The sequence below is a fragment of the Hemitrygon akajei genome, chromosome 13 (assembly GCF_048418815.1).
Source record: "Hemitrygon akajei chromosome 13, sHemAka1.3, whole genome shotgun sequence".
Classification (NCBI taxonomy): domain Eukaryota; kingdom Metazoa; phylum Chordata; class Chondrichthyes; order Myliobatiformes; family Dasyatidae; genus Hemitrygon; species Hemitrygon akajei.
Genome location: NC_133136.1, coordinates 46304561 through 46331598, shown reverse-complemented (window position 1 = coordinate 46331598; position 27038 = coordinate 46304561). Strand labels below are relative to the sequence as shown.

At 40.8% G+C, this 27038-nt stretch overlaps 1 protein-coding gene across 2 annotated transcripts in view; it reads right to left on the bottom strand.

Annotated features, from left to right (window-relative positions):
* The window catches only part of fam149a (family with sequence similarity 149 member A), a 93825-nt gene extending 83104 nt beyond the window's left edge, over positions 1–10721 (bottom strand). Inside the window, exon 1 of one of the 2 annotated variants that reach the window (XM_073064537.1) lies at positions 9757–10721. In XM_073064537.1, coding sequence (XP_072920638.1) covers positions 9757–10277 — 521 coding nt within the window. In that variant the 5' untranslated portion in view covers positions 10278–10721. The remainder of the gene's footprint in view (positions 1–9756) is intronic. The other variant, XM_073064538.1, reaches the window with a different exon arrangement.
* Between the last annotated feature and the right edge of the window lie 16317 nt (positions 10722–27038).

The window sequence follows — 27038 nt, the reverse complement described above, 5'->3', positions numbered from 1 at the left end:
GGGGATGAGGGACAGCTAGAGGTCACAGACAATAAATGAAGAGTAAGGGGCAGGAGTCTGTGTTTAAGAGTCAGGCCAAGTTGGAACACTCCATAGTCAAAGCCAGTAATCCCAGAGGTCAGGTCAGCAGATGCTGAGAACATTATTCCCTAAGTTGGTAAGTTCCAGGTCAAAGGTCCACCCAGATGGCGAGTCCTGGGCTAGAGATCCAGAAAGTGGGAGTCACAAGGGCTCACTAGGGTCAAAGGTCCATATCAGTTTGGAAGTCGAGATCTGAAGGTCAAATCTATGATTGGCAGGTGCTGGGTTGACATGGAGTAGATGGGCCAAAGGGCCTGTTTCTGTGCTGTACTTTTCTACGACTCTGTCAGCAATGTCTGAAAAGCAAAGCCAAACATCCAAGTCCAGAGGAAGAGCTCAAGGTCAAAGCCATTGGGTCAGCTTGTCCAGAGATCAGAAGCCTGATGTCTATGAGTCTGAGAGTCCAGGGCCAAGGCCTGGAGGTGGCCTGCCCTGGGGTTGGATGCCTGTCTGTAGGCATGAGTTGGTGGATGGATGGGAGGATGAGATATGAGCTTGCATTGCCATTGTTTCATTTTGTTGTTGCTGCTGCTGCTGTTTGAGTTGTTCTGAACATGTGGAGCATGCCAAGTTAGAGACAAAATATGTGGCAACACTTACAGGCTAGCCCCAGTTCATCCTAGCGTATGTTGGCTTACCCTCTTGGAAATGGGCATTAAATCTGATACTAATCCACCTTTGAAATCTTAAACTTCAAAATGAGATGTGACAACTAAAATAAGCTGACAATAATGCACCCTACACTTCCAGATCAGATCATCTGTGTGATCTATTAAACTCAATTTATGCAACGGTGTTTTCTTTTGTGTGGAAATAAAGTCTTGTAATGTTCCACATTAAAAGTAATTCAGGGGCAGAATCTAGCAGAGGCTGTGTTTTAGTTCTCATTCAGAGGCTTATCATATTAAATGCATAATTTTGTTTCCAAAAGTCATTAGATAATAGGTATGAGAAACTGAAAATGCCACTGTGATCCAAAGCATTACAAGTTTTATTCTGGGTGTTTTCCATTTCCCAGAAAGAATGTTTTTCATTTGGTGAACTGATCTTATTTCCTTTACATATAAATGACATGAGCAAACCATTCCTTGTGTCCTCTAGGCATTAATATTCAATCAGACAATTTGGAAATCAAATCATACTACAAAGGACTAGGAGCTGCTGCTCACAGGAAAGAAGGTGCCTAAAAGAATGTGAAAAAGTAATTACACATCTCTTCTTGGATAAATAGTTCCTACAGAATTTTTCCTGGAACAATTAATCTCTGCAGAGATACAAGGAGGTGACAAATATATTGGAAGCAGATGGAATGCAGCCAGGACTAATGAGCCTGTAAAGTAGCACAAATGGACTATGGCTTTATCAATCAATCAATGCTTAATTACTAAGCACACTCTTCAAAGGAATGTCTTATTGCAATCTGATATTGGCCAGAGGCAGAAATTTCCAAGTATATGATTATCATGTGCGAATTGTGATGTCAAAGGTAGCTTTCATTCACCTCTGGACCAAAGTGCACAAAATAGCTCATATAACTCAACACAACATAAAGTTCAAAAGTTCAAAGTAATATTACCACAAATAATGAGGAGGATTTACAACACTAATGAAAAAGTAAACAGTATACACTACTGGTGCTTCATACGTGATGAGACCTGCGTAGTGGGGAGTTCAGCAGTCTCACAGCTGGGGGGAGGGGTGGAGTCCTTGCCCAAATGCTACTGTACTTCCTGCCTGATAGTGGTGGGGGCGGGTGCTGGTCAAAGAGATTGTTGGACAGATGGGAAAAATTATTGACAATGATAAGGGCCCTGCATACTCAGTGCTCCTGTTAAATATCTCGGATGGGTGGAAGAGAGACTCCAATGATCTTCTCAGCAGCCCCCACAATGCTTTGTAGGCTCTTGTGATCAGATTCCCATACCAGGCACTCATCATGGCACTCCCAAAGATGTTCCTATAAAAAATGGTTAGAATTTGGTGGAGAGTGGGGAAATGATGCTATGCTTTCTTGGCTAAAGAGGTGATGTTGTAGGACCAGGTGAGATTGTCCCAAAAACTTGGTGCTTCTAACTCTCTCCACGGAGAAGCAGTTTATATGCAGTGAGGAGTGATCAGCCTGCACCTTCCTAAAGTCCACAATCATCTCTTCAGTCTTGCCCACATTGAGACTCAGGTTGCTGTGCTCACACCGTTCCACCAGTTGCTCTACCCCCTCTCTGTACACCATCGCATCAGCATTGTTGATGACACCAACCACTGCTGTGTCATCAGCAAGCAATGACTCGGTTTGAATTGGATCTAGCAACACAGTCACGTATTAACATCGTGAACAGCAGCAAGCTGAGCACACAGCCCTGGGGTTTGGGGGGTGTGACAATGCACAGCGTAATGGAGCCAGAGATGCTCCAGCCAATACAGACTGTTGTCTTTCTGGCAAGAACTCCAACATCCAGTTACAGAGAGAGGTGTTGAGACCCAACAAGGATATCTTGCCCACCAACTTCCGATGATCATATTAAACACTGAGCTGAAGTTGATTAACAGCATCCTGGCATATGAGGCACCATTTTGCAGGTGGGACAGGATAGAGGCTGAAATTGGAGCAAAAAGTGAACTGGAAAGAGTCCAATGGAGCAGGAAAATGGATTTAATGTGGTCCATAACCAGCTATGCTTTGAGGTCATTGCCACTGGACAGCAGTCATTAAGGCAGGTTACAGTCACCCTCTTGGGCACCAGGATGATGATGGCTGCTTTGAAGCCTGCAGGGACAGTGGACTGTTCCAGGGAAATGTAGAAATTGCTTGTCAGAACCTCTGTTAGCTGGACTGCACAGTCTCTGAGCACCCGACCAGGTATATTCTCGCAGCTTTACGTGGGTTCACTCTGACAGGATCATCCTCATATCAGCTGTGGCCAGCCTAAGGGCCTGCTCCTCAGGGGGTGATGGGGTGTCACTGACACATTACTCCGTGCATCAAATCATGTGTAAAAGACATGTATCCTATCAGTAAGAGAGGCGTTACTGGCATCGATGTACAGGGTTATAGTCTGAATACCCTGTCACATGCACCTTGTGTCTCTGGTGTCGCAAATGGCTGTGCATTCTCTATGGATAATCACATTTTGCTTTCCTGATGGTGTGGAAAAGTGCAGCTCTTACTGAATTATCTTGGTTAAGAGATGACATCTTGATGCACCTTCAATAACTCTAGGAGACTGGAAGTGAACGATAGGCTTTTATTAACAGCGAAAAAGGGAACACGACCATGTCGAAGACTGAGGGAGGAGCAGTGCCCCAATTGCCTTTATCCAGGGGTCTGTGGGAGCAGCCACAGGAGCAGTCAGCAGAGGGGCGTGTCCAGACAGGTATACATAGTTTACCACACATCTGAACCTCTGTACATTAGTAAAAATAGAAGATTTCATCTCCAAACTCTGTTTGAAAAAAATGGCATGCTCTGTAAAATCCAGATTGTGTTGCACTGCACCTGCAAAGTAACTGGAATATCCTCTCACCTGGAGGAGGAGACATTGATTGAATAAGTGCACCTTGTATGGAATCTGAATTGTGAACATTTAGTTACAAATCTGTGACTTTAAGGCATCATTGATCTTCACTTAGGAGGAATGCAAATGAATGCAAAGATGTATGGTAAATTATTGTATGGTTCCAATTTAAAAGCACGCATACACCATACAGCTACCCAGTCACAACCCCTACCCTTTGCTCACCTTCAAATTTACTCTGCTCTGCTTCAATACTAAACTTTACATCCAGCCACTGGAAATAATTAATTTTTTGAGCACTGAATAGGGGACACTCCCTTAGAAGAACATGCTGAAATTTAAATGGATGGTCACACCTACTTCCATTTATTTCAATAAATTGTCAGAAAATTAACTTAAATTTCTTCGAGGTGTCCCTGGTAAATGAGACAATTGACTGTGAAGCTAGAAAATGATCTCTTGTTAAATACTAAAACTGAAAGCACGAAGATCGTGTGATGACCTCAATAGCCAAGGCTTATGGGATAAAATTCATGCTCCAGTTACACATGGAGCATCTTCTGTTTCTACAATCCAATGAATATTCATGAAATAAGCTAACCGTTCCTTTCTTATGCAATAACAAACAAATTAATCATCTTCTACAAGTGTTATGTTTAATTTCACAATTTGGAGCATTTCACTCATACTAATTGACAATCAGTTCTCTGCACTACAGTAAAATTAAGATGATACAAAAAAAAGCAACAAATATTAATGCTAATGAGGAACCAGATCTTCTAGATTCAGAATGAAAACCTACACCTAACCGTTCTTTCTTTAACTTTTTTTTTAATTAGTTACTTGCACTCTAAACTTAACTATGACAGAGACAATTAAATATTGAAAACTTCAGTTTAAACCTTCAGCTCAAGTTTTCAGGTCTGTGAATGGCAGGCTATTAGATATTTCATTGTGAAGAAGAAATATTATACTATGTGAAGTTTGGCTTGGTATGCTGTTTTAATTAAATTTCTTCCCAACTGCTGTGGTCTACTCAGTGTTTCTCACATCAATGCAGTTTTCAACTTGCAAGCTATCTTCCCATTGGGATATTTTCACTGAATAGGTTATACACCCTTAAAGCAACCATGAGCTGGTAAAGGTCAGCAGAATTACTGAGTTAAGAAAATCCTGTAAGTGCATCACTGCCAACCTCATGATTGACAGATTTTGCAATGATTTATAGTTTTTCATCTTATGAACTAAACAGTTATCCTGCTCAATTGTTACACCCAACATATTTCAGTTACAATATTTTCAAATGAACAAACTACTCCTTCAGCAACACATACAAAATGATAGCAGAACTCAACACGTCAGGCAAAATCCATGGAGAGGATAGACAGTCGATGTTCGGGCAGTGACCCTTCATCTTCTTTCAAGGAAACTATTCTTTGTGATCTTACATTATACAATTATTTTTCATTAAAGGGAAAAGAAAGCAGTGTTATTAAACAATACTATGAACTATGTAAAAGGGTTTCTATGCTAGTATGTCAATTTTAATCCTGAAATTTTTCCAAAGTTACTAACAACAAATAAGCAAAAATAATACCCTACTATGGATTTCAAGAAACCCCAAACAGAATACACAAACTGTGATGACAATCCATTTAGAACACTGCTAATTTAATCAGAAATGCAATCCTCCCTTGATATTTATGTGCCAAATAATTTATTAGCATATTCCAATGATTTTAATACATCTTTGCACTCAGTCTCACAATGGTTAAGCAGTCACAGATATCCAACATGCTTGAATTGCTGCTGCAGAACATCGTCAATCATTAGTAACAAATTAAGCCATACTTAGTGAGTGTTAGTTGCTTAAGGTTGTTATAGCTGGGGGAGGTAGTGGAGATAAACTCTGACTATTAAGTGCTCACAATGGCGTGCATCTTAAATAGCCTCTGACAACCAAGTCCAGCTCCTGGCCTTCACATGTGATTTAACTACTAAACCAGTGGAACTGTTTACACTTATGTAAGTGTCAGAAGGATTACTGGCAGCTTAAAACTAGTCACTTTGGGGTCATCAGCCATGGTTGGTAGCTCAGCTAGAAGGAAAACTTGGATCTTAAATCTCCACTGCCTTGTAACTGTACCACTTGTGGGCAAGGCTTCCAGAATAAACCCCAGAGAAAAAAAGGCCCTACGTTGAGTTCAATGCTGACTGGAAACTCCTGTAACACCGCTGGTGCCAAGCTGGATCAGTCTCTGCCATTCCTTTGGATTCATTAACTACATGGAAAGGGGAAGCCTGCTGCACGAGCAACAGCTTGTTTCCATATCATATTGCCCTGGCTTCCCTGTCACGTAGACAGCTAGGACGCAATATTCATGATTGACCCCAACCAATGGAAAGCCTCAATGAACGTTAATTACCCAGTGCTAAATGTCCAGTGGAACTAATAATATTTAGCTCATGAACAGAATATTATAGATATACCCCAATTCATCCATTAATGAATATTCTAAACATCCCATTACCTACTATTCTGTTCATATTCAAATTTTCCAACAAATAAGCCACCTATTGATTCGTCCTTCCCCAAATATATACTTTCATTTACAAGCTTAAAATAAAAGGGAGAGGACACAACACAAGTTGACTTGTGTGAAGAGGATGCAAGCAGAGAGAAATGCGATTTTCATAACTTGTTCACAACAGCATGATAAAAGCTGGTAAAAAGAATAATCTGTTTTATAAATAGGGCATAGAATACAAAGTGAAGTTATAGAAATCCTGTATAAATCATAAGTTGGGTCTCAATTTATATATTTCTGGATAGCAAATTGAAAGATTAAAGTTCAATTAATATCTAGAAGTGGATGTGCAGTGAACATATCAGAGTGATGATGGAAACCATCTAGAGGTTGAAATAGGAGGTATTAATATGCCATGATGTAACACAGTAGTAACTGCACATTATCTGAATAAAACAAACACAATATACTGTACAGTCCCTACAATAAAAAAGTTTTAAAATACCAATCAATTGAAGCAGACATCAGCAGAAATTTTCCAGAGCTTGTTAATGATAGACTTTAAAAGAGAAATAAATCGAGAGGCTGAGAAGGGAACAAACTGCAGAGCTTGGGACGAGGACAGTTCAAACAATGGATGACAATGATAGAGTAATAAAGCTCATGCTTGAACTACGAGCACAGAATTAGGGAATGGAGAGTTGTGTAGGGCAGGAAGAGGTTACAGAAGGATCTGAAAACTGGTGAAATTTTAAAAAAATATTTCAGTAAACAAGAATTTCAAGGCACATTAGCAATCACAGGGATGAAAGGGAAATGGTACTTAACACAAGATAGGATACAGTTAAAATAACAAGTCTGATTCTGCAGTTCCAACAATTCCTCATAGGATCTATGGGAATATTGCCAGCCTGTGGAATTAGACTGAGAAATTAAATGTCTACTAAAAGGGCAATCTGTCAGTAGCTAACGAAAGGAGGATGCAACGATATTGAAAAATACATTTGTTGTTGTATTAGTGTTAGGCAAATGGACTGGGGGAAAAAAATCAGGAAAAAAGGGTAGAAAATAAATAACAGCAAATTAACAAGAAATATACAGCATATACTGACAGCTTCAATATGCATATTATACCAGTATACAAGGGGTGATTGATAATTCATGGCCTAAGGTAGAAGGAGTCAATTTTAGAAAACCTAGCACATTTATTTTTCAACATAGTCCCCTCCTACACTTACACACTAGTCCAGCGGTCATGGAGCATACGGATCCCTTCTTTGTAAAAGTCGGCATCTTGGACCTTCACAAAGTGGTCCACAGCAGGGGTGATTGATCAGTTCGTGGCCCAAGGTAAATGAGTTATACAGCTCTCATTACATGCATGTGCTGTTCAACTCAGTGATTATGCAGAAAGTTTGATGTTAACAACTCTTGTGGTATTTCTGTTTCAGATAATTGAAAATTGCAAGTAAGCACTGTCTGATAAAATGGACAACATCGGCCTTCGTGCAGTCATCTGCTACCTCAGTCTCAAGGGCTTATCACCCAAGGAGGTCCACGAGGACATGGTGGCAACACTAGGGGAGGGTGAAAAATAAATGTGCTAGGTTTTCTAAAATTGACTCCTTCTACTTTAGGCCATGAACTTATCAATCACCCCTCATATTCTAGAGGTTGAGGCTAAGGAATTAATTACAGGAAAAGCGGAGAATCAGAGACTGAACAAATAAATAATCTTATAATTATCTTTCTAGTAGAGGACATTAAGGGAACCCAGGATGACAATATTTGAAACGACAGTAGTGGTAAAACCAGGCAAAACTCTCGGTGGAACTGAGAATGATTATCACCAGAGAAAAGTGACACTAAAATTCTGATTAATCCACTGTTAGATTGTTTGGAAATCCCAGCAGTTCAGCATGTGGCTCAATGGACACCAACTCCCATTAATACACCGGAGTCCTGCTTCCAACATTCTCTCTAAACTCACCCAATTAGCCAGAAAACATATCACAATACTCTTTAACATCTATGAAAGTGAGAAATACATTGGAATATTAATTGGACTAACATTTAATAATTTGGAAAACTGCCAGTTCAGCACCAAAACATTAATTCTACCAAATTAAACAAGTTTTACTGTACTAGAGTCAAAGAATATAGCATGAAAACAGGCCATTCAGCCCATCTTCAGCCTCCATGACAGTTCCAGTTACCTGTAGTCAGCCTATAACCCTTCTCCTCCATGTACCTATCCAATGCCTCTTCAATGTTGTAATACTGCCAGCTTCACCACTTCCTCTCCAGCTCATTCCAGGTACTCACTGCACACTGTGTAAGGAAGTTAGCTCTCAGGCCTCGTTTAAATCTCTCCCCGCTATCTTTCATCTGTGCCCTCTAGCTCCGGATTTCTCACACTGAGGATCATGGCCATCCACTCATCCACACTCCTCAGGATATCAGAAACTCCTAGAAGGCCACTTCTCATTCCCCTACACTCATGGCCAACCTCTGCCTATAAGTCACGCCATCCAGTAAGGCAGCATCCTCAAATCTCTTCTGCACCCTCTCCTGCTCGATAATGCCTTTCCTATAATAGGGTGAGCAATACCGTGCGGTATACTCCAAGCAAACAAATGGAAATACTGATAAGCCTGCTTTATAATCTTAAAAACAGACGCAGAAATGCACTAAGCTCATCCCCCTTTCCTACAATACTTGCAGCAATTAAATGGCAAAAACTACTGTAGGAAAGGCGGATGAGCTACAGACAGAAATCTAAAGACTGACCATGATGGAATAAATATTCCGATTTAAGCAATCGTAAATCAGAGCATTATTCCATCATGTTCAATCCGGCGTTGGGAAAATGCTAAAGTCCACCATTAAGGAAGCAATCATGTCCCGGGACTGTGAAAAGTTCCCGTAACAAACAATCAACTACTTCCGTGTGGAGCAGCGGATGCCAGCTTCTGGGTCATCCTGAAGACAGTATCCCCGGTAGAGAAATCACACACACCATTCTGACGACTGGTCTACATACAGGAATCCCTCCCTCGGGCTTGTTAACCAGCCCTGGCTTCCAATAAAGCAGCAGCTCAATTTTAAAATTCCCTCCTTGATTCCTCCATAGTTTTGCCCATACAGTACTTGCCTCGGAACTCTGCTAACTTTGCAATACTCTGAGATCCCTGCACCCCGATTCTAGTTTCTTCGGTCACTCCACTATGTTAGCAACTAAGCCTTCAGCTGCCTGCTCCAAAACTTCATAATTCCATTCCTAAACTGATCCACATCGGGTTCTTTTTCTTTTTAAGACGGTCTTAAAATCAGTCTCTTCGACCAAGCTATTGGTCGCACATCCTAATAACTTTTTCGAAGCTGAGTTTCGAATTTTGTTTAATGGCTATCTCAGCAAGAGTTTTACTAACGCCAAAGATGCTACGTAACAAAAGTTACTGTTGATCTTATTTGCAAATGCATAAGTAACAGCGTAACACGGGCAGACCTGGAATCAAAGCCAACAAATCACGATTAAACCAGCTTCCCGGAGAAAACGAGTCTGCACTTAAACGCCAAGTCTCGCCCTCCCGGCCTCCCCATGCCGCGGCCCCAGTGGTGGAGAACCCCCTTACTTTTCGTTGTTACTCTCCACCGGCTCGGTATCTGTCCACCACTCCTCGCCGATGTCGGGCAAAGCGAACGGGTACTGCTTGATGGGCGGGTTCCAGCCAACGTTCTCCGCGACGTGTACGGGAGATCTCGCCGCGCTGCCCATCACAACACCGGCGGCTTCACCGTGAGCTTGCGCGGTTCTCGCTGCACCTGGACCAACCGGGCTGCAGCTCGGCGTCGGTCTCGCTGGAGCCCCTGTGCTCAGGCCGGCCGAGGGGAGTGGAGAGGCGCTGCAGACTTTCAGAGCGGCAGAGCACTCTGGGCCAGGGGCTGTTCCAGACAGCACGGAGCTTTTCCCTGAGACATTGAACAGGGAAGAAATGAAAGGCGTCGTTTTGGATGAAGATACTGACACTGGCGGTCCACGAGGAGAGGCAGGGGACCCGCTGCTTGAAGAACCAACCGGAGGCACCACAGGAGAAGCAGAAGTGGTGAAGATTTTTGCAAAGATAGTTCCCAAGTCTAGCACTGCAACCTTCATTATTTTAAAATATATATATATACATAAATTAAAACCAACCAGCTCCGGATTCGCGGATCTGAACACCACGGAGAGTTTCGATGAAATTTAATACAATCTGGCTTCCCAATTTGTTGCGAGAGATGGAGAGGAAGAAAGCTACTTAGGCAATCTGCTTTACTAATTTTACTGAGGTTCCAAGAGACCGTGGAGACGAGTTTTTCCGCTCAACGAAACTGGAGTCTGTGCCAACAGGCCGCACTGTACCCATGGAGAGGTTTAAGAAAACAGTCTTGATGGACAGTTCTGCGGGGTTAAACTTCCATTACAGATAAATCACAGGTCGAGGAAATTGCTGAACTCTCTCACGTTTGTTCATAAAGTAATAAATCTTCGGCGGCCAGTAACAAAAGATTGCTAATCAGAAACAGTTGGCTGGCTAATGTGTCTGTCAGGTGACAACAGCAGCACAGGTTGCTATGCGAAACAAAACCCTCACTTCTGGTTGGTCCCGCGCCGATAACTAAAGAGAGGCTCTTGTATCCCATGTGTGGAAACAGATTTCTCTATTTTAAAGGCGCGAATATCTATTCAGCTTAAAGTTGAATTATATCCATCTTTCCGGTTATAAAATTCTGGCTGCTGCTGTTTCCAGTCAGCTTGCTGTCGTTTATCTCTGTGCCAAGAGTTGAAAAATAAACAAAATGGTAATCAAGAGCTTTAACGATCGTGGGCTGTTCCAAAATGCATCCTGCCAAAAGAAGTCTATGTAATGCCCAGTCACATTTTGTTTTAAATGTAGCTGCCAGATTGGACCCAGTAAACTGCCACAATCTGCTATGTCATAATGACCAAGTAGACCAGAGCATGCCGACATGTGAGAATATCTCCAGTTAGAGTCAGCAGGAGAAAATAGTCAAAAATTAAAATTGAAGATTATTTTACTTGTTTCTTACGAAAAGGAAGAATTAATGGCACAGACTCACGACTAGAATCGGGAGGAGGTAAGCGAGCCTGAGGTGCCACGTGCAGCGTTTTAAGAACAGCTTCTTCCCTCCCGCAAGATCCACAAGCCCTTGTAAACTACCTCGCTATTCCACCTCTGCACTATTTCAGTTTTTGTTTGGTAACGTTAGCTTTTTTTTTATGGCTTGTGGTGTACCGCTGCCACAAAACAACAAAATTCACGACATGCGGTCAGGTTGCCACTACAAAGATGTAATCTCAATGTTCCCAAAATTGGGGATAAAATATCCAGAGCAGCTATTAGAAAAGAAGGGTTAGTCTGATCATGAAGGTTGGGATTAAAACAGCAAAAGAAATTGATCTTACTTCAACACATCAAAAAGCAGTTCAGTATTAGTTTGAATGGAGTCGTGAAACTGCCCGTGAGTGGGAATTGTCCACCGGTTCCCAACCAGTGGTAATAACGCAGAACATAATGTAAACTGGGGTTTCAGAAGCACACACAGCAGGAGTAATGCAATAATTTATGTGACATTAATCTATACATAGATAATGTAATAGATGACATAGTAATGATATTGATGATTAATTCGCGGCGCATATGAGATAATTTCCTAGATCAGTTTGTTGAAGAAACAAGCTGTTGTATTATGTAATGAGAAAGGGTTAATTAATAATCCAGTTGTTAAGAAGCCTTTAGGAAAGCGTGATCATATTGAGAAATATACCTGACATAATCACTATATATACCTGAAATATAACCACTATGTACTAGCTATTTACTACACTATGTAATCACTCCTATGTACTGAATATTACTATGTATTATTTTACCAGACACATTTTGCTATGTATTGTTTTACTAGATACCTTGTATTCTCTTAGCTACATATTGTGGCAGTTAAAGAACACCTGTTTAGCTAGCAGCACTAATTAGCTGAAATGTACCCCATGTATTACACTCAGCCTTTGTTTATTAAGAGATAACGGTGGCAGACAGGATGGTACGAGCAGAAGATGTAATGTGAGGGAGGTTAAGGAGGCTGACTGAGAAACAACCTTGGCCAGGAATGAGGCCCAAGATGTGAACTGGAAAGAGATACTGGTGGCGCACCGAGAGCTAGGCAAGAGCGATTGATTAGTTAATGTATAGATGATATGCAACTAAAAATTGATTGGGTATGCTGATGAAACCGAAATGTAACTAAGATAAGAAATTACTATAAAGAATGCTGTACACCGGAGCTCGGTGGGCTTTCGGTGACAAGTTCATTGATTGCCTCAGCCTTTGTTTGCAAATAAAGGTTTAAACTTCTCGAAGAATTGTCTGCGTCTCCTGGTCATTTCAAGTAACCATGACAATCATAGTGTAGTAGATTTCACATAAAGACTGGAAGTCATATAACTCAGTCTGGAAGTAGGTAAACTCAAAAAAAACATCCTGACTACTATAATATGAGGCACACACTGGCCATGGTAGATTGCAAACCACAAGAGGTCTGGCAATAAACACACAATGGATATCACCAGGACAATTAGTATACAGATACATATGTATCTGAATAGGAAATGAGGCCCAGCTGTGGCTAAAATTAAATTTAAAGATAATATCAACTCAAAAGAAAAGGTTGATAACACTGCCAAAAAGACAGAGAAAAATTGTAGCCAGAGGATTAGGATAATTTCAGAATTCAGTAAAAGACCATGACTTTAATAAAGAAAGGGAAAAGGGAATATGAGAATAGTCAAATGACACTGACTTAAAAGGATTCTACAGATATGTTCTAACTAAAAGATTAGCATAAATTTCTAAGGGTCGCTGACCGATAAAGACAGCAGAGAAACTTAATTTTGTGCTTTTCTTCTCGGTTCAGAGTGAATGGGAAGCAATAAGTAATTAACATTCACAAGAAAACAATATTGGAGAAATTAATAGGACTGAAGGCTGGTAAATCCCAGGTCCTGATGAGCTGCATCCCAAGGTTTTGAAAGAGGAGGGCAGGAAAATATGAATTCCAATTTTCCTTAGATATTAGAATGATTCTCACAGATAGGAAGTAGAAAATGTGTCACACTATTTACAAAAGGAGAGAGAGAGATGATGAACTACAGACCAGGTAGCCTAATGTCATGGTAGGAAAAATGCCAGAACCTGTTACTAAGGAAGTGGTAATAGGGCATTTGGAAGTAAGCAAACTGTACTAATGCTCTTTTGAGATTAGAAGAGGTGATGTCATTGAACCAAATAAAACATTTATGAAATTTGACAGGGTAGACATTAAGGTGGTATTTCCCCTGTTTGGATATTTAGAAGTAGGAGGTTGTAGTTGCAAACAAAGGGGGTCAATCATTCCATACTGAGATGACAAGAAATGTCCGCACTGAAAAGTCGGTGAACCTTTGAAGTTATTTACTCAAGGAGCAAGCAGAATTTTTTTAAGGGAAATTGGGTTGTGCAGATAAGTCGCACAAAGCTACGAGATCAGCCATGTTCTTTTTGAAAGATGGAACACTTGAGGGGCTGAATGTTCTACACATGCTTTTATATTCATTGTGTTATTCATTATGTTATGGTACCTGCTTCAGAAATGTTGGTTAAAGGATAAATATTGGTCTGGATATTAGAGATAATTCCAATGGTTAACTTCAAAATGGTGTCAAAAGATCTTTACATCAACCTTTGGAAGTAAGCTATCCTAAGTTTTTCATTTCATTGGAAAGTTGTCTTAACCAAGAGGACAGTATCTGTCAGCATAACAGCAAAATGTCAAACTAGGCTTTTGTGTTTAGCTCTTTAGAATGTGAATTGACCTACATTCCTTGGCACAGGTGAGTGTTCCACTGAATGAGATGAAGTTGACCTCATCTGTATCTTTGGTGAAGCAGCAGCGATGTTTTCAAAGTTTAAGTCACTTTAGCATCAGAACAACAGAGCATCAAATCATTGTGCTAATGGTGCTTGCCAAATTTTCATACCCTATCCCTATAAACTCTGAATTCTCTACAGAACAAAATCTACCTCAGCCTTAAACACATCTAACGGCTCAGCATCCACAACACTTTGGGACAGGTATTTCTATGTATTTGCAGCCCTTCAGAAGAAAACATTCCTCATCCATATAATACTGTATTAAAACATAAACCAAATGACTCTGTAATTTATGCATTAATTCATGTTCCAATTTCCAGGCCTTGGTATGTCCCTAAAAGTATAATGCTTGTTGCCTGTCCATCAGAAATAACTGCTTTAAATAAAACGCAATGGAGATTTACAGTGTGACCTTTAGCTGAGGGAGTTCCTCTAAACAAGTGCTCATCTTTCAGGGTATTTCATTTCAGACAGGAGTACTATCACCTGCAAAGAAAAGGCACAATGGAAGATGAGATGAATGAATAGAAGCTGGAATAATTTGCTTCGTTTAATTATGGAGTCCTCATTTAGCAGTTTGATTGTAAATGCACCAACCTGCTTTTAGCTTCATATCCTGGTGACATCACCAGCAAAACAACACCTATAAAAAGATAAGCCATTTTAAAAGCTGGATTACTTGTATTCTCCTTTAACTGAGGTCCTGTAGATTGGACAGATAGAATTATAGATATTCTTTAGAATTTCTGGAACAAACAATACTTGAGAGTTTACTTTCTGGACACTACACTACTGTAACACACAAAATGTTGGAGGAACTCAACAAGTCAGGCAGTATCTATGGAAAGGAATAAAGAGTCAACATCTGCCCAGTCCTGATGAAGGGTCTCAGCCCAAAATGTCAACTGTTTAATCCTTTCCACAGATGCTGCCTGACCGGCTGAGTTCCTCCAGCATTTTGTGTGTGTTACTTTGGATTTCCAGAATCTACAAAATGTCTTGTGTCTATGATTACACTACTTTTCCTTGCATGACCAAGGTTGAGGCTTTGAACTGAGATTGTTTTATTCATATAGAATTCAGTGGCATTTGATGACCTATTGAATAAAACTGATCATTAAAATCCAGTATATTAAATTCCTGATTTAGAACAAGGAATATTTTGCTACAGTTTCTTCTGTAAATAGGACAGCTATTTCCAAATATTTATAGACTTGGGAATTGATTTTCCCTTATACTGCTCCAATTTAAGAAAATACTTATAGCTTATCTTGGATATCTGCCAGGTCACCCACTCACACCAGATTCCAATTGGCTAGTTAACCATTAGTCTTTGTTGAACACAAGTACTTTGTGCATAGAAACAATTTTGGTCTTTACAGATCAGACTTTGGCACGAGTTGGCATGTCAATTAGACCAAATTTGCCGTATAAAACATCATTCTCTTCCTTCCTGTATTATTGCCATTTGCAAACAAGCAAGTATCCCTTCCACAAGACAAAGGCAGAAACCACTGTAAATGCTAACTGAACTCCAATATTGATAGGACATTAAACTACACAGTTCTCATATGGTGAAACTCTTTACACAATGATGGAGTATTACTGCTTTTCCCGAAGTCAATGTAATTTTTCACCATTATTGCATTTTCACTTTACACTAATGCCTTCATCTAAGTTCACCTTTTTAGCAGACTCTAGAGATCTGCAAAGGAGGCACAGAGCTTCCTGCTTCCTCTTATCCAATTAGCTCCAATAGCACAGAATTAAAAAGCAATAGAGTGCCTGAAATACTCAGCAAAACAGGCAGCATCCTGTGAAAAGAGAGTAACATCAAAAGCATTTCAGGTCAGTGCCCCTTCATCAGGAGACCATTAGTAACTAACTCTGCTGTTCTCAAACAACTGCTGCCCAGTATGTTGAACATTTCCAGAAAAGGACATTCTTATTTCAGGTTTCCAACATCTGCTGTTTCTTGATTTTCAGACACAATTTAATTTTGTTATTTTATTTAGAGATACAATGCTGAACTACTGTTTAAGATCTTGCTGGCCAGACAAGGAATCCTTCCTCTCAAAATTGCTGCAGGTTCTTGTACCTCTACATACTTGCTAAGTAATAGACTTTTTTAATATCCTCAGCAAGGCATAGGATTTTTGAAACCAAAGTTTGGATTTGCGTCTGTGAATTAGCATAAAATTGGATATATGAGCAGTTAAAGGTGAAGTGAAGATCACCCAGACATTGTATGTGAACTGTAGTTCCCTAAATCCTGCATCTGCAGGACCTCTATCTGAAGATACAGATGTTTAGGTAAGGCTCAGGTTCCCAGTTCTCCTATTCAGCAAAATCAATAGCAATACCTGGATAATCGAAGGAAGGTCCTTAGTATAAAAATAAAAGAGAAGATTCAACAGGGAGCCCCTCCAACCAATTATAACCTTGGATGAGGCCTAGCAGAATAACATGGGATTCTCCTTCAGGGATAGGTCACCTTTTAAGTCCTTTCTATAGTTTGCAAACTTAATTTGCCTTTATTTTGTCAGTAATCCTCCCAGGGCAGATTGTAACCCAAAAAATGGATTGAATTCATGGCAAGGTGAACGATCAGGCCAAAGGCCTTCCATCCTGCCATAAAGCTTAAGATCAAGGCCTGCCTTCCCTCTTTCCAGGCATCAGCCCCCAACCATGACAACTTGTAGAATGGATTTTATTCTTTGCTGTTGTATAGCCACTTGCCCATTAGCTGTCCCTTTTAATTGGTCAAAGAGCAAAGACTACTACAAGTAAAATAATTTTGCATGAAGTTTGTTTAGGTTTAGATCCATAATTTTTATTTTCTTTTAAAACTATATTCCATACCTCCTTCTTCATGATTTGACCTAGGTGTCTTGTCCGTGTAAACTATATAAATGCAAGTATCCATTTAAAGCCATATATGAATTAATTCATTGAGACACCAACAGAATCAACAAACTCATTTGTAAGGCCAGTGATGTTGTGGGGGTGGAACTGGACTCTCTGAAAAGAGGATGCCATCCAAGTTGCATGCCATCTTGGACAACGACTCCCATCCACTCCATAATGTACTGGTCAGGCACAGGAGTACATTCAGCCAGAGACTCATTCCACCGAGATGCAACACTGAGCGTCATAGGAAGTCATTCCTACCTGTGGCCGTCAAACTTTACAACTCCTCCCTCGGAGTGTCAGACACTCTGAGCCAATAAGCTGGTCCTGGACTAATTTCCACTTGGCATTATTTACTTATTATTATTTAATTATTTATGGTTTTATATTGCTATATTTCTACACTATTCTTGGCTGTTGCGACTGTAACAAAACCCAATTTCCCTCAGGATCAATAAAGTATGGCTGTCTGTCTGTCTGTCCAAGTAGATAAATTGGACAGAAATGTCTTCAGAACTTTGAACATTAGCTTAATATACTTTGGTATTTAAGGATTAAAATAGTCAGATGGATTGAAATTTTCCAAGTAGTTCAGTAATTGATTTAAATATAATCAATGACTGAGCCTCCATGGCTCTCCAGGATGCAGATTTCCTAAGATTCACTGCTCTGTGAAGAAGTTTCTCCTTCTTTCAGTCATGGTATTATATTGATGATCTTAGGCTTGGGTGTTAATTAAAATATACATTAAAATAATTTACAGTTAAACCACTCCGTGGCATCAAACAATCATGTTTAAATAGCTATCCAGTTAGTCAAAGATAAATAAAAAGATTTATAATGTAAACATTAAGATTACAATAGCCTCTGTGCAAAATAATTAAACTAAGATTATCTTTGTTATTGTTATATAAAAAAGGTGGTGTCATACTAGCGGGAACATTCTTGACGGCCTAAATGAATGATCACATAAAGCACATGCATTTTGCATTTTCATTATGAACTGATAGCAAGAAAATACCACTCTGTCACAAACCCTTTGTTCCTATGCATGCAAGAACTTGTTCTGTCAAGTAATGTATTCCAAATCTGTCATCAGACTTCACTCAACGTCATTCATCTTTTCACTGAACTGTTCCTACAACCTATGGACTCACTTTGAAGGGCTCTTCATCTCACGTTCTCAATATATATTGCTTTTTTTTTCTTTGTTATTTGTTGTCTAGATAGATAGATAGATACTTTATTCATCCCCATGGGGAAATTCAACTTTTTTTCCAATGTCCCATACACTTGTTGTAGCAAAACTAATTACATACAATACTTAACTCAGTATGCAATTGGTTGTTTGTTCATCCTGTTGAGAGTGGTTTTACATTGATTCTATTATCTTTCTTGGATTTACTGAGTATGCCTGCAAGAAAATAAATCTCAAAGTTATATATGGTGACATATATGTACTTTGATAATGAATTTTGAATTTTGGCATTAATAAATTTTACTTGGCAATTCCAGCATCATGCCGCAGGCATGTCCACTGTTTGGTTTGCAGAATTGTAACATTTCCATTAAGTGCTGTTTATTCCTTGTGATTGTAAAGGGATGCAAGATTCCACTGACAGCGATTAATTTTAGGACAGCTTTGGTCACTTTTGTGAAAGTTAGTAAGTCCTGATATTAAAAGGGTGTGGGGAAAGAGCAGGAGAGCTTGACCAACTGGCTGCACCTTTCATAGTGTTGGTACACTAGTAAATAGTCATTGCCTGTTCTTTAAGATTCTGATTCCAAAATATTTTTATTGCAGATTAAGTAAGAATGCAATTACTTATCCATGCAGGATTCTTCTCAAAACTCTATGCTGGTACAGATATTGCAAATACTGTACAAAATAATAATATATTAAAAAATTGTGACTTTACTCTCAACAAGTCAAAGATTTATGCAGATTCAGAAGTGTGCTAATTAGAGGTCTCCTTATTTCCTCAAGTATTTTGAATTGTTCAGTACTCTCACATTCTTGCCCATCCCAATAAAATACCCTCATTCCTATGAGGTTAGTGATATCCCATACACAGAGATAAAATGTCTATAAGTACAATTATTTAAGAAGTAATGTTTCTCACTTCTGGTCTCAGATGTTAAGACTTCTTATCAGAAACACAATGGATAAATTTAATGTGCCTTCCTCCTATCCAGGATAATATGCTACATCATTGAATTCACAAATGGCAAACCCAATCTACTGTAAATCCATTTTTATTTCATTGAGTTGAGAGGTAGGACTGAGCAACTTTTCAAGGGAACAATTTAACTTTAAGGACCCTAAAGTGCTAAAGGTTCATTGCTTACTGCCAATTTTCTGGTTTCTTTGGAGGACAATTACATTTAATTTTTCAGTGTATGGGCATCTTTGGTAAACCCAACATTTATTGCCCTTTCCTAAGCTCCCTTGACAAGTTGCTGGTGAGCGAATTTTTTTGAATTGCAGTAGAACCTGTCCTGTAAAACTTCCACAGACAGAACATTCTCTGTAATAACAAAAAGAAGAACAAGTGATCACTTACATCCATGTCCCTGACTGGTTTTTGATAGACAGAAGGTGCTTCTATATCTGGCTCTAACTTCTGAGACACTCCCAGTCAAAGATCTCAAGGCTTTTGCATTCATGTTGGCCCCTATCAGAAGACTACACAGCCCTCCATTGTGCAGGGCAGGTCAGCTATTAGAAAATAACAGAATGTTGGCTAACGCTTGAGGGGGATCAATGGGAGACATATTTGAGTGGAGTTTTCACTTTCCATGCCTCCTTTTCCTTTCATCCTTCTCTTGAGTCAGGAGTTTATTCTTCCTACTCATCAATAGGAGGGAACAGATCAACAACATATTGGAACACCACAGTGAATATAACGGTTGTCGTAAGTGTTTACATCCATTACTTAAAAGGCTTAGTCAGAGGTTGCTGGACTCCATGCACCCTTTAACATCGATCTTGTGTGTGGAAAGGCCTTGACGAATCAGAAAGCAAGTTATTTTCCTTGCCTTTTACCTGCTCTTGTGGTTACAGTATTTATGGGGCTGCTTTGGTTAAGTTTCTGTTGCATAGTGGCCTCTGTGATGTCAATAGTCATGGATTTGGTGATAATAATGCTATTGAATATCAAGGGAAGAAGATTAGACTACCCTGCAGAAGCTGGACATTTCTGGTACTTGTCTGTGCAAATGTTACTTGCGAATATGTGCAAAAGTTGTCTAAATTTTTCTCTGTGTCAATATTAGCAGCTTCAATTGTGTGTGAATTCTTTCTGAAAGATTTTCTACCCAATTTTACTAAGAATAGTGCAAAAATGAAACCTTCTCCGATGAGTGCAAATGGGCTGCAAGTAACTCAGAAAACCAGAAAGATGATGCTACAATTTGATGTACAATTATTTCCATAATGCATCTAAATTTTACCTTGTCAGAATACATTTAGCAAACTTTGGAAGATATTTTAAGGACAGTATTTTATGATGAACAACCATCAAAGGGTTCTTCATGCAATCCCTTGCCACTGTTCTCCCTTTCACTTTGAACATCATTGGCATCAGATTGACTTGGTCTACAGTTTGTAAATTATTTGTTAATGAAATGACTTGTCTTGGCTATTTATCAAGATGGGCAAGCTAAATATGTTTCAAGTGCTCTTGAATGAGTCTAAAAATTGAACCCTACAGCAGAAGCAGAGCGATATGAGTTCTGGCTCGTTAGAATGAATTAAATGCCGTCATCACAATACACAAGGAGTCACAGGCACAGTCACCTACAACAATTTTCTTTATTCTCAGACCATGAATTAAGTGATTCATTTGTTTCTATGGTCAATGTAGAGTAACGCCATACCTGTCATGATTCCCAATGGGAAACCACAGAGAAATTAAGATATAAGAGGGAGTCTGCATAAGAAGTGACTAGCTTCACCTTACTATTACCAATACGAATTTGCAATCACTTTCTGCATGTATGGAAAATTAATAGTTCTCGGTTCTATTGTTCCTCTGCCTGAACTCTGGCCCATCACAGGGTACTTCTGAGTTTTTGTCTTTATGTATTCACATGTTAAAATACTGCTTCAGAAATCACAGTATGTTTCTGTTTTACACCCGGATTACACACAATTATTTTGACATGCATGAGAGGTTGGCTTGAAAGTTTTTGTAAATTAATTTGGAATCTGCAACCTGTTGTTACTGCGACTATCTGGAATTCAATTGTTTTCTGTTTATTTATCTTTGTTACATACTTGATTGAAATATTAAAGATATCTTGCTAAACAACTATCACATTTACTGATTCTACCACACTGACACTATCAGAACGATAATGATTATTAATGAAGCATCAGTAATTTGCCATGTGCCTATCAATCCCGCATGCTAATTCTGCAGTGAAGGGATCCAACAACACACCATTCTCATTTGTTTTCTCTATGCTTGTGGTTCTCCAAAAATCGCATTCTGATGCCGGTTGTTATGAAGGATGAACAGTTCGGATGGACAACAGGGTGCAGAGTTGCCCATATTCCCCCCCCCCCCCTTTGAGAATCACAAACCATTACTGTTGCTATGCTGCTCATGAGAGAGAGAGATGAAAAGAAAACATGCAAGAGCATCTGCTACAGATAAGAGAGGGGAGGGAGACTTGTTGATTTACCGTATCATGACTTCTGCGAGGGTTATTTATCTTATACCATTCTGTTCATTAACATTCCTCAGTGGACAGCCGGAGTGGGCTGGTTTGATGGACACAGTCATTCAAAATTGATTGATAGCTGAGACCCTGTGAGTAGGGATAAAAGTCAGGTCTGGAGAGACACCCTTCAGACGCACCAGGAGACACACCAGTGGACACTGATTGAGTGTTGGAACCCACGGGAAGGTGTGGGGCTTCGGAGACTGAACTAGGAGGTCGGTCAGTAAAACTCACAGAGTTATAGCAGGGCCGGTGGGGACTTGTGTGTGTGTCCACTCATGCCAGAGTGACGAGTCCACCACAGAAGAACGGTCTAGCTGAAGGACAGAGGGGTCATAACTGAATGGCCACAACGACACGACGGATCAAGAACGAAAAGGAAGGTTTGACTGCTGTAGCTGTTACTTCTCACTCGCTCTCTTTCTCTCTCCAAAGATTACAACACAACAACCACATCTACCTCAGTTCACATGAACTGAACTGAACTTTATACTTTTCTATGACAATTCATTTACCCCTAGACATCGATAGAGCTTGTTTATTATTGATTATTATTATTCCTACACTTTTAGGTTTATTATTGCTAACTTGTGTTATCTATATATATGTGCATTATTGATATTGATTTGCTTATTTTACTAATAAACACTTTTGAATATAGTACCACCAGACTCCAACGGATTCTTCTTTCTCTGCTGGTCAGACACCCAGTTACGGGGTATGTAACAAATTGAGGACTCGTCTTCCGAGATTTGATTACCAAATTGGGGGGCCAGTGAATCGGGATATAAGTCCCTTATCTGATCTGGTTGCATGGATAACCAGACGGGAAACCAGCAGATGGAAATAGACAAATTTTTAGAAAGCCCGACTTTGGGGGGCGCTAGAGGGTGCCAAGAAGGCAGAATTGGTGAGCGTTGCGAAACAACGAAATCTCTCGGCAGTAAAACCGTCGATGAGAAAGTTGGATATACAGAGGGAAATAGCCATGCATTATGTATCCGAGGATGTGTTCACGTCTGAGGTATTGGACCTGCTCCCTGAGAGGAAACCAGCCAAGGGGGAGGTTCAGTTAGAGATGGAAAAATTAAGGTTGGATGTGGAGAAGGAGAAAATGGAGTATGAGATCCAGCTAAAGGAGTTGGAGGCTAAAAGGGAGAAGGAGAAAGCAGAAAGGGAGATGGAGGAAAGGGAGAAGAGAGGCAGCGTATGCTGGAAATGGAGAGGTTAAAGCAGCAGGGAAGAGACCGGGCGGCAGACCCAAGTGAGGGGTTCAAGATTGGTCGGGAGATCCAGTTGGTACCTCCATTCGAGGAGATGGATGTCGATAAGTTCTTCCTCCATTTTGAGAAAGTGGCTGTGAATCAGAACTGGCCTGAGAGAAAATGGGCTGTTCTGGTACAGAGCGTACTTAGGGGGAAGGCTCAGCAAGTGTATTCGACATTGTCCATGGATGAGTCTAGGGACTATGATGAAGTAAAAAGGGCTGTATCGAGGAGTTACGAGTTGGTGCCAGAGGCATACCGGCAGAAGTTCCGGAACTTGAGGAAGCCGTGGAACCACACGTATCTAGAGTTTGCCCGTGAGATGCAGATGTATTGTGAGCGTTGGTGCGCCTCAAAAGGGGTTGTTGGAGATTATGATAAACTGTTACAGTTAATACTGATGGAGCAATTTAGAAGTTGTATCCCTGAAAGTATGAAGACATACTTGGATGAGAAGGAGACGGAGACTCTGTCTGCGACTGCCAAATTAGCAGACGAGTATGCCTTAATGCACAAAACAAAGTTTTCCTCAAATAAGAGTTACCAGAAAGGTAGTAGGGACGGTAGAGAAAGCCCACCATCTAAGGCAGAGAATAAGCCGGGAGCTAGTGGAAAAGGTGAGGAGGAAAAGCAGGCTGGCAGGAAGGTTCCCAACTTTACGTGTTATAATTGTGGGAAAGCTGGTCATACAGCATCTAAGTGCTTTGCTCCGGAGAAGGAGACAGGAAAAAGGAAAACAGCAGTCCTGACTGGTTGCATTGAGTCGGTCAGCAGATCGATGAGGAAGGCAAAGGTAGATAGAGCACAAGAGGGGTGTGAGAAGTTTATTTCAGAAGGGATGGTGTCTGTGAAAGAAGGAGAAACCCCAGTTCCAGTGCGGATCTGGAGGGGTACTGGGGCTGATCAGTCATTGATCCTAAAGAAGGTGCTGGATTTCGGTCCTGCGACTGGAGAGGTTGCATTAAGAGGTATCGGAAAAGGGACAGAAGCCATACCTTTGCACAGGATCATTTTAAAATGTGACCTGGTATCTGGACCAGTCGAAATAAGGGTGCAGTCGGAACGACCGAGGGACGGCGTGGACGTCCTACTTGGTAACGATTTGGCAGGTGGTGATGTGTGTTCTGCAGTGAAATTAACAAGCAAGCCTGTGAGTGCAGAGGACCCGCCCATAGAGTCTAAGATCTATCCCGCATGCGCAATCACTCGCAGCATGTCGAGAAAGGCGGCTGAGAAAGAAGACAGTTTAAATGAGTCCAGTGTTGATTTGGCTGAGACATTTTTACCGACCCTGTACCAAGAGGGGTTAGAGGGTGATAAAACAGAGAATAGTGAGGTGAAAGAGAGTAAAGGAGAGGAGGTAGACCTACCCTTAGCAAGGAGAGAATTTATAAAGGAGCAGAGACGTGATGAGGAGCTTGTGGCATTGAGAGAGTCAGTTTTTTCTGAGACAGAGATTGATAAAGAACTAGAGGGATACTATCTGAAGGAGGGAGTGTTAATGAGGAAGTGGAGGCTGACCACGGTGCCAGTCAATGAGGTCTGGGCGGTGGTACATCAGGTGGTGGTTCCGACAGTCTATCGGAACGAAATTTTGAACTTGGCTCACAAGGGACCTCTAGGTGGACATTTGGGAGTAAGGAAGACAGTGGATAGAGTTATGAAAGATTTTTAATGGCCAAATATGAGGAAGGATATTGCTGACTACTGTAAAAGGTGCCATACTTGTCAGGCGGTAGGAAAGCCAAATCAGGTTATCCCTAAGGCACCTGTCAGACCGATACCCGCTTTTGAGGAGCCTTTTTCCCGAATCATTGTGGATTTTGTGGGTCCTTTGCCTAGAACTGCGAGTGGGCGACAGTACGTCATGACCCTGATGTGTGCTGCTACTCGATTTCCAGAGGCTGTGCCCCTGGGGAACATTAGGACTCCTGCGGTAGTAAAGGCACTCATTAAATTTTTCACCACGGTAGGGTTACCTAAGGAGATACAGTCAGATCAGGGGAGTACCTTTACGTCCCATGCATTCCAACAAATGTTGATACAGATGGGAGTTGAACAAATTCTAGCCTCTGTATACCACCCGGAATCTCAAGGAGCGTTGGAAAGATTCCACGCGACTTTAAAGACCATGATTAAAACTTACTGTCAGGAAAACACTCGTGACTGGGATAATGCATTACCGCTTCTGTTATTTGCAGTGAGGGATACGGTTCAGGAATCTCTGGGGTTCAGTCCATTTGAGCTCGTTTTTGGTCACAAGCCCAGAGGACCTTTAACCTTACTTAAAGAGAAATGGTCTAGTCCGAACGTTTAAGTCAATGTGATTGACTACGTTTTGAAATTCCGGGAAAGACTCCATAAGGTATGCGACCTGGCAAAGCAAAATCTTAAAGACTCCCAGACTAAAATGAAACAATGTATGATAAACGAGCCCGAGAGCAAGAATTTCACGTGGGCGATAAGGTTTTGGTCCTGTTCACTGTAGTTACCAACCCCCTACAGGCAAGGTTTCAAGGACCGTACAAGGTGATTAAGAAAATAGACTCACTGAATTATGTGATCGAAACACCTGATAGATGAAAGCCGAGCCAGTTGGTTCACGTAAACATGCTGAAAGGTTATCATGAATCGACCCCCACGGTGGTCGGTGCGGTCACGAAAACCAATGAGGCAGAAAGGAGTGTTAAGGAGGGGCCTGAGCGTTTTGAAAAGATAAGCATGGTACCCACCAGACTAGAGAACTCTGTTATTTCAGCCAACCTTGCTGATAAAGTCAGTCATTTAGAGCCTGAACAAAGAGAGCAGCTGACACAGCTTATTAAACGGCATGTAGATTTATGCCCAGATGTTCCAAGGAGGTGTAAAGGAACAGAGCATGATGCTATTGTTACCTCAACCCAGCCTATTAAACAATCCCCTTATCGGATGAATTTGGAAAAGAGCAAGCTAGTTGTGGTGAACTACATATACCTGTCTGGACACGCCCCCTGCTGACTGCTCCTGTGGCTCCTCCCACAGACCCCAGTATAAAGGCGATTGAGGTCTGAGCCTGGCCTCTCTGTCTCCAGGATGTAGTATGGTGGTCAACCACCGCTTGTTCTTTCTTCCAGTCAATAAAAGCCGATATCTCGCCTTTACGTCTCAGAGAGAGTTATTGATGGTGCATCACTAGTTGAAAACGAAATTGAGCATATGCTAGCTGCTGGTATTATTCGTGAATCTGCTTCCGCATGGGCATCTCCATGCGTGGTCGTACCAAAGCCGGACGGGAGTATAAGGTTCTGTACAGATTACAGAAAGGTGAATGCCATCACACAATCAGATGCTTACCCTATCCCCAGGGTGGACGATTGTATTGATAAAATGGGTAAAGCGAGATACATCACTAAGATTGACCTGTTAAAGAGATACTGGTGCGTTCCTTTAACAGACAGGGCTCGAGAAATTTCAGCCTTTGTCACCCCATCCGGATTCTATGAATACAATGTGTTGCCGTTTGGAATGAAAAATGCCCCAGGGACATTTCAGAGAATGATCGATGCAGTGATGAGAGAGTTACCAAATACAAAAGGCTTATATTGACAATATAGTAGTTTGGAGTGACACATGGGATGAGCACCTTGAGGCTGTAGAGAAGCAGTTTAAAAGAATGTCTGCAGCCCATCTTACAGTGAACCTCGCAAAAAGTGAATTTGGTCATGCCACAATCACATACTTGGGGTATGTGGTAGGACGGGCAGTTGGCTCCTGTGTAGGCTAAAGTACAGGCTATTTCCGAGGTTCCTGTCCCAACAAATAAGAGGGCATTGAGAAGGTTTTTGGGCATGGTGGGGTACTATCGAAAATTTTGTAAGAACTTTGCGGATATTGCCCTCCCGCTTACAAAACTCCTATGGAAGGATGAAAAGTTTGAGTGGAGCAGTTCTTGTCAGGAAGCTTTTGAGAAGTTGAAAACCATACTGTGCCATCACCCTGTGTTAAAAGCGCCTGACCTTTTTAAACCTTTCTCCCTGGCGACGGATGCAAGTGATGAGGCTGCAG